Source organism: Corapipo altera, unplaced genomic scaffold (genome assembly GCF_003945725.1).
Source record: "Corapipo altera isolate COAL_440 unplaced genomic scaffold, ASM394572v1 1b, whole genome shotgun sequence".
Taxonomy (NCBI): domain Eukaryota; kingdom Metazoa; phylum Chordata; class Aves; order Passeriformes; family Pipridae; genus Corapipo; species Corapipo altera.
This window is the reverse complement of record NW_020884881.1, coordinates 10,586,672-10,598,964: the sequence shown is the minus strand read 5'-3', so window position 1 is coordinate 10,598,964 and position 12,293 is coordinate 10,586,672. Positions and strand designations below refer to the sequence as shown.

The following is a 12,293-nucleotide window of genomic DNA, read 5'->3' as shown; positions in this document are numbered from 1 at the left end:
AATTTCAACCAAGAATATCATTGGTGAATTCAAATGGCTAATGCACTGCTTCAAAGAACACTTGAAGCATTTTAGGAACAGTCAGTTTTGCATTAATTTTACCATGCAGCCCATTTCCATTAAAATGCCACCAATTAAGTATATGGACAAATAGGAAATTACCTGTGGTTATTCTACATTAGCATTAGGCACAATTTGTTTTGAGGAATCACCTGGACACTAGCTAACATTCAGGGCAAAAAGCAGAGAAAAACTGGTTATACAGTCTGCTCTAGTGCCACAGTTCTTACTCAGCGCTCTTGCGCTGGGAGAACATTTTGGATGAAAAACAGAAATGAAAACAAAGCAACAAGCAGCTGGGCAGGAACAGAAGCTGGACACTTACCCACAGAGGTGCAGTTTGCCAAAGTGAATGACCTCCCTTCTCCAGCCCTGGGTAGTGCCTGCGTAGTAAGTGCTGCTTGGGTGGTGCTCAGTGGAGCAGAGGGAGCTGAGGTGGCTGCTGCTGCTGTAGCACAGGGGGAGCAGCAGGTGCCAGGTCGCCCCCAGATCCCGTGAGAACTCCAGCCTTACCGGGTCGGCAGAGGAGCTGTCAGTGGTGCAGCCGATATTGATCTGGGGGCCAAGACATTAAATGCAGAAGATGACACAGGGCAGGCTGTGGGACTCCTCATCAGGAAAATAGTGTTTTGGGAACTCATTTAACAACTGGGATGATGCACTCAGGGCATGTACATGAACATGAACTCTTGCACATTGCCCTCCTGTCCACGGGTATGTCACACTCTGGCTTATCACAAAATGAATGTGATATGAAATCCCCAACTACTTCTACTAAGAGAAAACTAAAGTTAATTGGACAAAATCCCAAAGGAGAGATGTTAACGTTGCTGGGTCAAATACACCAGCTCTTGCAGTCCTCTGGCAGGTACTGAAGTAATCGCAGCACCTAAAAAATGTGCATTTTTAAAACGAGAAATATTAAAATAAAAAGAGCAAACATAAACTTTTTGTTAAATTGCTGAGCTGCACTATGGTCCTCTTTTATGTTACACTTCCCCTCCCCCTCCCCAAAAAAGAAAAAGCTTATGCTGCAGGATGTGTGCTGTATCACTTCAATATGTTCAGCTTTCATACTCACTATGCATTTGCTCATGTATAATGGCAAAGCCCTAGGACACCAATAAAAGACTATCATAACTGGGTTGGATTTATATTCAATGTCACACAAAAACTTAGTTCAGCAGTGTCAGACTTCTCAGGGTGTGCTCACAAGATTCTTGATGTGGAGAACAACAGAAAAGGCAGAAAACGTACATGAAAACCAGTTCTACTTCTGAAAAAAATACAAAATGTTTTGTACAGAATCTGAAAGCTCTTAAGACATATTTTCTGCATGCAACCAATGAAAATTAGTCTGCTTTTCTTTTACACTGATATTAAGATGTTCTTACAGTCTATATAAAAGAAGAATTAGTTCCTTTACTGGATGACTCTGTCATATAAAACAATATGTACTATACTTACCATGCAATAAATAAAACCCTATTGCTGGTGAAATACAAAGCCTGTAATAAAACTATGAAACATTTTGGCTTTTTTATATATCTTTGTAGCAAAAAAAAAAGTATCTTTCTAACATGCTGTTCTGTAATGAAAATCTATTTATTTCTAAATCCCAGTAATACTTAGAACTCTGCATGAATGTTGAAAGCATCCTGCATCAAATTTCCTTCATCACTCTTCAGCACATATGAGTCCCATCAAGCTACATTTGACTAGAAGGGTTGTCTACTCATCTGGAAGCTTAGAGAGATGCTTGACCCAATATAGGTTTTGACTCTTGAGACACAGAGAGAAACTCTACTGCATTATGCATAACTCCTTCATTTACACTAATGTTCTCAAAAACGTGAGCTGAAAACAATGTTCTTACCACATATGGAAGTAAGTATGTAGATTTTATGAGGTTAATGCTCTGAAGCCTTATGAATATCTTAAAGTGACCTCAGACATTTTTGTTCTACAGGCTGTAATCTATATTTTAAAACAGAAAATGGTTTGCATTCAATAATTTATGAATTAGTTGCATGACAAACTGAAGCATGCATGAGTACACACCTAAACCTAGTTTTCTTGGAAAACCCTTAGTATCATTTTAGTAATTGCTTATAAACTCATATAATTTGCTGTTTAATACCTCAACATGCTACATCTTTGTTAAAAGAAGCCTGGTAATTGTGGCATGGCAATTTACATGCCAAATTATTTTACAATTTCTTAATGACATTATAATGACCTCTCTAAATTCGCACATAGTAGGCTAAGTGGTTACTCCCATCAGTAGCTCCCCTAGGCATGCACAGTTTAGATTTTAGGATTAATTAGAAACACAGTTAGTTTAGACTCTCTGTTGTCATTGGGGTATCTGTTTCCGCTGACTATATGAGAAACAAAAGATATGGTCCTTATTCATGAGCTTTAGTTAACTGCTTGAGATGGGATGACTTCAGGCCATCATGACCAAACAAACAGCTTCATCTAGTGTGTCTATGATGTGGGCAGCAGCAAAAGCAAAGCAGAATCTTGTCTCTCTGAGAAAGCACAACAATGTAGTTAAGCCAGCAAGTAGGAAAAATTATTTTCTACTGTCACAGGTGAAGTTGTGGCTCTCCACTGGATGCTGTACTCTTATCAAACAGGCTGTGCAGTGACAATTTGGACCTTGATTATATTTTGCTCATCATTTTGCCTGCCAGTGCTGACTCTCCAGCTCATAGGACATGGACTTACTTTAATGCTATCAGTGCGAGTGTATAGGCATGGACAAAGTAGTAATTTAGGCAAGACAGCAGAAGACTTTGAGGCAGAAATCTCCTGTGTATTAAAAACATCATGATACACCCAAATGAGGAAAGTAATGTCCGAGCAATTACAGGGTAAGTTAGACAGGCTTCTCTACTTAGCAATCATAGGAGCTGGGCAAATACAACAGAGCAGAATGTGGAAGAGCAGAACTCATGGAACAAAAGGCAAAATAACTTTCTGAGGATGGGTACCTCAAATTGGATGATAGTATTTTCATTTACACTCAGGTCCCGTGTGGTAATGGAGTGCTCTCCAACTTCATTTGAAACAAATACCATAGCTGAATCTTCTTCCCTGTAAAAAAAGGAAAGGAATACTTTAGACTCAGTTTATTACACAGCCACTTCTTCCCTATGTATTGCCAAGAGATGCTTACGGAGCTCTTTTAGATGAATATGGGCAATAAAGCCCAATGTTTCCACCAGGATAGAAAAACCAGTTGTCCTCTTTAGGACCAAAGTCAAAGGTATCCAAAAGGATAATGGGATTCTTTAAGTTGTTTCCATCAATAATGAGGTCATCAATAATCCATATTTCTTCTTTTTTGCCTACAAAAAAAGAGAAATATTGCTATTAAGACATAACACTACTATTATTAGAGGGCAGAACAGCAGCCAGTATTTATGGATTATGTGGAGAAGAGGGTGTTAAAAGAGTGGCTTCACTATTTTGATTTTCCATTAAAATGGAAATGGAAGATAGAAAGTTTTCACTATTTTATGAAAATAGTCGCCATACTTCTCTGCAGTCTGGCCCTACAGAATTTACTTTTATTCCCTAAATTTTATGGAAGTCACAGCAAAACGAAGAGTGAAAAACTTGTGTTGAAAAATCATCTTCTATTTAAATCACATTTACTTTGAAACTCCAGTCTTCTTCAACTAAGAATCATCTAAATGGGCAGTTGCTGTAAAGCCCAAGCAGCCTGAAAGTGCAATTTCATTCTACAACTTTTCCTTGCACTCAGAAGCTTGTATTTGTCTGGGAAGAGCTCTTTGGCAGAGAAGAAAACTCTGAGTGTCCTTCTCTCCAATGGATTATGTATTCATACATGTCGGAAAATTGCTATTTTCAAACTGGAGAGGAAGGATTAGATTGACAGATCTTTTGTGTAACTTTTTTTCATTTATCTAAAAGTGTTTGAGTTGATCACAGAAATTTGAAAATTTTCTTTTTAATAAAATTTCCACTTAGGGATAATGTCAGCAAGAGAAGTTCAGACAATTGTTTTAGGCTGGACACATCAGTAGAATGAACTGGAACTGGATTGTCATGACCAGATTTAAATTTTTTTGTTTGTTTGCTTGTTTTTGGTTTTGGGGTCTTTTTGTTTTGTTTTGTTTTGTTAGAGGTGTGCAAGGAATTTGCCTGCATGGAATAAATTGTTGCTGTTTCACCAAGTCTAAATGATACCTTAATCTCAGTTTCTGCTAAGAAATGTGCTCAGAGTAACTGAGAGCAGAGGAGAGCTTTCTTCAGCTGTCACATCTCCTGTAATCAGGAGGAATGAGCTGCATTCCTCTTGTGGTTTTCTAGTCCTTTACAATTTAATCAAAAGATTAACTGCTCACTACATACTCTTTCTAAATGGGTTTTTAATGCCTAGTTAATTCTGAGTAAGGTAGGCTCAGTTCGCATTTACACCTGGGACACTTTTGTGTAATTGGAGCATCCTAGTGGGGCCTCAGTGTAAATGAGAATCAGGTCCATTAAAAATAATGAGAGGAACCTGAGTTAAGTTAACTTTATTGGTGTTGCTTGATTGCCTACTCCCTCCAGGGCCAAAGCTGATAGTCTTCTGTGTATAATGAAGGGTTAAGATACTTTCACTTCAAAGTATACAATAGCTTTGTAAGAACAGTAAACATAATCCCATGGTAATTTTAACTGAAGGAGTTCAAACACAAAAAAATACGAAAAACATCATTTAAGAGTCTCTGTAACTCTTCAGTTCAAAAATCCCAGCCTGCTACAGATGCTGAGCTGTGCAAGTGTGGACCTGGATTCCCATGGGTGTCTCTTCCTTACCGTTGTTATAAGGTTGCCAGAGCCTGAACCGTGTTGCATTGTTTTGGGCTGCATAGGGCAGAGGAACGTTAATAAAGAGGACATCTGTAGTCTGTGTGAAGTAAAACTCATCTATCAGGTGCCAAGTGATGCCGCCGTTGACAGAATATTGCAGCAGGATGGAATGAGACCTCTCGGGGGTGCCTGGAGCAGAGAGGACATGGATTTATGTTCACTAAAATCTGGTAAGTTAAAAAATGCTTCTTCAAGTATAAATACAGTTAGCTTCCTCTGACATCTATTACAAAGAGTGGTCTTCCTTTAACAACAACTTAAGCTGTTGAGATGTTATATAGGCATTGTATACATACAGCTCCCTGTGCTTTCTCTTGCTTGTCTGTCTGTAAAATGCTAATGAATTAGGACCTAAATTTACATTGTTGTTCATTATAAGCACCCATCATTTAATTTCTTAGCTATCCCAGTATTATAGTTTTTTAGATTAGAACAAACCAGCTCCTTCTACTACAGACATTTTCCAGTAATTCCATATTTATTTCCTTTTTTGCTCAGGTACCAGACATTATCATTACCATCTGTAGCACCCACAGATAAAGACATAGTCCTTATCCTCACAAATTTAGAGTCTTTGGCTCTAACTGCAAACACTGCTATGAGCATATTTGTGCCCAGAAATAATATAATTGATGGAAAACACTGAGGATCTTTATTAGCATGTTTTAACCACAACAAAGCAATATTCTGTGCTTTAAGCTGGGCCTAAATATCAGAGGAACTGACAGTAAAATTTGCATTTTCTAACTACCAGCTCCTCCTTTTTAACTTAGAGCTTTAAAGAATGAAAAAATAAAAGGCTCTTTACAGCCCTAGCTATTAACACATGCTAATTAGAGCCCAGTACTTGCACTTGATGCTGGTTACTGTACACAGGCTCAGCCCTCAGCATATATTTGGCCTATGCCTAACTTGCTGACCAGGAATATCAGTTCCAAGTGATGGTATCTCTGAGCTGAATTCTCACTCAGAAAAATTTACACTCTCTGCTCCCTTCGTGGTGTGACATTGTGATGGCATGTCTCCAAAAACTCAATCTGAGGGCAGAAACTAGCAGAAGAAAAGGTCTAAGGGATAGTTTCTTCATCCCTGACTCAGTGCACATTACCGTGCAAGTTTCTCCCATGTTCTGTTCTGTTCTTAAATCAACCAAATTTGCTGAAACCAAAGTGCTTGATGTGTTATTTTTTTTTTAATATTTTGGCAATGATCATGTATAGAAATATTTCCAAGGCATAGTTTTTGAAAGTAGTCTTCACAAAGATTTTGCTTATAAACATGAAATATTTGGCATGTTATTGTTTTGGGGCATGGTATGTTTTTGGCTGTTATTGTTTTCTATCTTTTTGATAAAGTACTAGAAATAGCCAAATATATATGATTAAGTGCCTATTAAAGGAAATCAATTACAACTCACAAAGATCTGATTTTTACTTGTCCATGCAGAGATTTGTTTAAGACACTTATTTAAGAAGAGGTAATTCAAAACTGTTTTCAAGCTGTTGTTGGCAAATGAGAAGTCAGTCAGGGTCCAGTCCGAGAGCACTAAGCTTCCTACAGAAGCTATGGATGTCTTTCTTCCACCAAAGGGAGAGGAGTTTTTGCACATTCAGAATTTGGCCTGAAAGTGACAATTCTACAAGCAGTGCTGGGAAAAACTTCTGAAATTGCATGGGAGTGACTCAAACCCTCAAGCAGGTTAGTGGTTCTCTACCATGTCGCTCCTGACTTTGATGAAATTATTTTTCAAAGCCAGGAGATTACTGGGGCTTGGAGCAGGGTAAGACAGAATCATTGGATTGAAAGTCCTTATACTAGAGAAACTGTCCCAAGCTTGTTAAACCAATGCGTAAACTTGTCTTGCAAAGTCTGACTATTCTTCATATACAATTAAATAGAATTGTGGAGTTTTAGTCATCCCTAAGATATCTACTAGGCAGTCAAATGGTTAGAGCTTTTAATGCAGTGGAATGAAGCTTGAAAATGAAAAACCCTGTAGTTCCCTATAAGTCCCTTAAGTAATTTATTCTAGGCGCCATTTTATGGCCTAAAAACCAATAAATTCATTTTTTCCCCAACGTAGTGGAAAATCTCTAAAAAAATCTTGAGCTATTTTGTTTCTCTTCTGCTCAAAGACTGTACTAAGTGTGCTGTTTTTGACACCACCACAGTTTACTTTTTTCTTAGGAATGGCACAGGTGGCCATGCAGGCTGGAAGCAAGGTAAGGATGATGCAAGATTTCAAAGAAGTTCCCATATAATCAATCATAAACTGATGATCATGTACACTTAAGTTGAAAATGTAAATCCATATTCTTTTCTGGGATGCTACTGTGTACCAGTAAAGCTAGAGAAGTGATGGGAAATCAACAGTGATCTTACCTTTGGCAATAAATTTAAATGAAAACTGGATGTACACGGTATTAGTGCAATCTAGATCTCTTGAAACAAGCATTCTCAGTCCTTCCTGCAAATAAAGAATATAAATGTGAATCTCAGTTCTCATTATTGGAGATTTTCTGCATCTTACTGTTGCTTAGATGTTGTCTGTTACTGACTGCTGGTGGCAGCAAGAGAGGTAGTTGTCTGTCCACACCTTCTCCCAGGCAGAAAATGAGGACAGTGATAGCCTTGGCAAAGTAAGCCACAGTAAAGGAAAGGGATAGACATGGATATGTGTCCCACCAGAGGCACAGCCACATGATTAGGTACAGACACAGGTACAGCTCATTCGGTTTGTGCTCTGAACCACTGGGATGTGATTTGATCTGCAAGCACTGACTTAGGCATTGAGTCCAAGCTGCTACACTCATATTTTATGCAAATTGTGTAGCAGCCAAGCACCCTAATTTCTAGGCAGGAACATTTCTCTCTAGGAGTTCTTTACTGTGCCTCTAAAAATATTTTCTAAAAATATGCTTCTCTGGGGCAACCTCTTGGCTTAGAACAGTAAGGAAAGGGTGCAGACAAGAAACCTCAGAGGACCCCTAAGGTCCTGTCCATCTGTAGAGATGAGCTCAATGTTGTGTGGATTCTGAGGCCACACCCAGTCAGAGATCTGGCAAACTACCTCTCAGAGCCTCCCTCTTTCTCAGACCCATTCCCTCAGTGGAACAATCTGCAGGAACAACCAATCCAAGTTTTATACAATTCAAATCTTGTGATTTGGGATTTAAATAACCTAAAGACGTTGAACTGGAGTCAAGGTTTTGCAGACAAATATTTCTAAAGAATTGATTTATACACCAAACTTCACTTTTTTGGGGGTACCTGAATTCACCGTGTCAAATGAAGACTCATGCGTGAGCTTAAAATTTGTGTGCTTATGTGAACAAAAGTCTTTCTATTATGCATTTTGTTGAAGAACTGAGAAGTCCAGAAAATATATTTTCTGGCCTTTTAAAATCTGTAATTAGCAAGGAAGTATTTAAAGGGCTAGTAAACATCAAAACTGTAGAACTGAGTAAAATACAGGCTAACTACACAAACACAGACTGCAGTCCTGACTAATTTGTATTATTCAAAATACTAAAAAGCCAACCAGGAGATTTCAAGACGATTGTAATGTCTACCATATTTCTAAATAGTTCACTTCACCTCAAGAATCTTGGTCCAGAGATTTTCTTTGGTGGTTAAGGAGGAATTTATTCCACAAATGAAAGTAATACCCAACAAACAGATGAAACTCATTTGTATATAAAAAAGACAATTGTGACAAACACAGTGCATGTTTAGGGCAGGAAAAGACAAGAAAAATGAAAATGTCAAATTCTAGCCTAAAGACTTTGACATAAACATATGTGGAAAACAACAAAAAAAATTATTTTCTGTTTTTAACTCTACTGCGTTTTATTCATTTTTTTCAGTGTAAGTAATCTCTGACCCCTTTGAAAATGAGAGCTGTTCCAGACTTGATGGTATCACCGTTCAGGTTTCCCCTCTCAGCACCGTAGACTTCAGGCCAAAGGTCTGGATGCAAGTTACCATTGAAATCATCCTTCAGGACAGATGGCAAAGGAAGGACCGGGACACAGTATGGACCTCCAAAACCTCTGTCACACCTAGCAACAAATTGGGAGGAAAAGGTGTTATCCATCCAGCCTAGATAAAACACTGCTTTCTACAAAGTGGGTTAAGCAGTTTTCTACTTACATGCAATGACCTGAATCACAGATGCCGTGACCTGAGCACATCCAGGGGCACCCTGTAGCCAGGACCACATTATCGATAGCCCAAGAATCCACACCAGAAGCATAGTTGTACTGAATCCATCTGAACCGTGTTCTGGGAGAGCTATTAAAAACAGAGTAAATGTGTTTCAGGATTCAAAATTTCTCCTCCATAAAGTGCTAAGTAATGAAAAAAATCCCATGGACTTCAGGAGAAGAAAAGCATAATTAATAAGCATGGCCCCCTTATTTGGAAAAGATTCATATTCCAGTTGAAACTGGAAGTTTCAATTTCTCAGGTTAGTTTTTTAGGCAAATTTCTGCCACCTTCTAAATGAAGGTGCCCAATATGATAACTGAGAAAGAACATTGCTGTGACTCTTGCTGATCAGCAAAGTGGTTGAGCAGAAATGAGTAGTTCCATTAGCATTTGACAGCTCCATATGTGGCTAGCAGAATGGAAACAATAAAATTGCTTCAGTAAAGTAAGAGGTAATGAAAGTTCATTTATACTAAATGTTGTGCAAAGAGAAAAACAATGGTTATAAATGTTCATATATATATATATAAGAATGTATGAATATATATGTACAAACATGCATGTGCATAGACACTGCTGTGCTTGCTGACTGCCTTCATATTCTCAAAAGAGGAAAGTATTTTGGAAAAAAAATTATTTGGAAGACGATACATGGTCCTCAGGAGTGAACTATGGAATTAGAAACAAAGATGTGAACCCCAGTCCTGGTTCAACTACTGTATGTCCATTTTTACCACCATATTTTCCGGGTGATGAAATTTGCAGAGGTAATGTGTAGGGTGCTTTGAAGAATTACAGATCTATTCAAAACAATGGTAAGCAATATCATCATCATCTGTTATCCCTACCCTAGAGGTTTTATTTAGAGAGATGGATGCCAGCATATCTGCCACATCTAATTATAACCATGTGAAATCACAAGGAGGCAGGCAGAACGCTCCACCCAGTCTAAAGGGTGAGGGTGGCATGTCCAGTAACATGTGTCTTGACTTGCTGAATATCATGACTAACATGCCTAAATGTTGGATGACAACTTACGTAGAATGACAGGAAACAGTACTATGTGAAAGGATGGTTCGGGGTATTAATTCTTGCTTCTTAGTTCATAAATGTTAGAAAAGTTGGTTTAGCATTCTTGTTCTTACTGTCATAGATTATAGGCAAGACTTAAGAATTCACTCATCAAAGTTGCTACTTCTTTAAGTTCACATTATAGCTTATGAAATATTTTGAAGTGAAATTTAAAATTCTGGTGGCGTGACAACACACATTTAAAAATTTAAAAGACATGCAGAACATTCCCAAGCTGAGGGATGTTTGCTCAAATTAGATCAGCAAAACCTTTGTCATGCTAAACAGCCAGAAGAGCAGTGCTTACTTGGTTGAGGGTGGGAGATAGACAGTAACTCTCTTCCAGTTCTGGAATCTTTCTGAAGTGTAGATGGAGCTCTCAGTGTACTGCTGACAGCCGATTGTTGGAGGGACACACTCCTCTGTCACCAGGTGCCAGTCTCTCCCATTGTTTAAAGAATACTGCAGGTGAATGCTATGGGAATTGCTGTATGGCTTGCTGCAACCCATGCTCAGCTCAAACTGCAAGAAAGTGGAGGCTGATACATGGAAGTCCCAAGTCTCAGCATAACGAGGTTTTCCTAAGAAAAGAGAGATAAACAACAACAAATCAGTATCCCTTTAGCATATGCTTTCAGTACTGTCATTCAAATTTGTTATCTCTATATAGCTTCACCTTTTTTCAGCCTTCTCTTCCCTGCAGATTACTATATGCCTGAATTTGTCTATACCTCCCATCTTATAAAACTTGACCCATAAATAATTTATAAAATGCACTCTTACAAAATGTAGCAATGTTTGATGACACATACCAATGTTTTCACTGAACATCAGAGCTGTATCCATAGACAGGCAGTCAATGTCTACTTGACCTCCTTGTATTCTGTACCAGCTTGCTTGTAAATCCACAGTTCCATCGAATTTATCCTGGAAGCCAGTCTGAGAGCTGTCATTCATCCCTATAAGGACATCGTCCAAAGCCCACTGAGCTGAATGCTTCCCTATGAAAACCAGAACAGACAGGTTAGTGGAGTCCCTGTAAGTTGTTTTTTTCTGCCCATATGCTGTGTTCACCCAGTGAGCAGTGCTCAGTCTACGTGACTAAAGACTAAACATGACTTAAGACTAAAACATCACTCAAGGATGCATCTGGACTCAAGAGTATGTTTCTATTACAGATAAACACAGTATTTCCCTTTTCTTTAGCTTCAGTGCCTTTTCCAACATACACTCTCCCTGTATTTAAATGAGACACTCCCTGAGCCCCTAGATTGCGGATTTTCATTTTACAGGTCACAACGTTCCTGCCATTTCCCATAGCTAAATTGGAAAGGCCTCTGTCTAGTTCCCAAAGTAGCTTTTGAATAAAAGAGAATAATACACAAAGGAAAATGCTATAGGCTCTGAATATAGATAATATTTATAGAAGTGCTGTTCTCCTTCCTGGAAACCTCTCTTCTCTTGCTTTCCAGCCTACAGGCATTTCACTTTCATAATCATCTCCAGCCCATTGCTTCAGCCCTTCGTTTCAATTCACCTATTTACTTGAATGCTGAAAAAAACATTTTACTGAAGAATCACTGCCTTCACAGGAGAAGAAGGAAAGCCTTCACAATAAACTGTGAGCTTGCAGCTATGTGCCAGGAGTTTTGTCTTGCCACTATGAGGAACATGGGTCATTGCTGATAGGGCCACTGTGCACTGAGGTATGGCAGACAAAGGACAGTCCACAGAGGAACTAACATTTGTAATAAGAAATGGCTGTCACCAGTAGGTGCGGGTATGGAAGGTGATATTTCAACCTCCAGTCATAAACTCTCCCTTCTACTGGGAGCCACAGGGCTGCTATCAGGTGGTCTTAGAGCCATCACTCTCAGCAAGGACAGATGTCATCCATGTGCTGCCAAGGCAAGTGGCCATGAGGGGGACACAGGTAGGGAGCAGCAGGTCTGACACGGCACCACTCACCAGTGCAAATGATTATCACAGAATGATGGTCTGTGGTGCACCAGTTGCTGCTGAGCACTTTTTCACAAAGGAACTGGCTTCTTAACTAAATAACA

The 12,293-nt window shown here is 38.8% G+C and overlaps 1 protein-coding gene across 3 annotated transcripts in view; it reads right to left on the bottom strand.

The window, feature by feature from the left end:
* RELN (reelin) overlaps positions 1-12,293 on the bottom strand; it is a 279,714-nt gene that overhangs the window by 41,235 nt on the left and 226,186 nt on the right. For all 3 annotated transcript variants that reach the window (XM_027639774.1, XM_027639775.1, XM_027639776.1), the window contains exons 33-41: positions 11,043-11,231; positions 10,538-10,811; positions 9,103-9,243; positions 8,834-9,011; positions 7,333-7,417; positions 4,897-5,079; positions 3,245-3,416; positions 3,060-3,162; positions 386-615 (exon numbers count right to left, since the gene is read on the bottom strand). In XM_027639774.1, the coding sequence (XP_027495575.1) occupies positions 386-615; positions 3,060-3,162; positions 3,245-3,416; positions 4,897-5,079; positions 7,333-7,417; positions 8,834-9,011; positions 9,103-9,243; positions 10,538-10,811; positions 11,043-11,231 (1,555 nt within the window). The remainder of the gene's footprint in view (positions 1-385; positions 616-3,059; positions 3,163-3,244; positions 3,417-4,896; positions 5,080-7,332; positions 7,418-8,833; positions 9,012-9,102; positions 9,244-10,537; positions 10,812-11,042; positions 11,232-12,293) is intronic.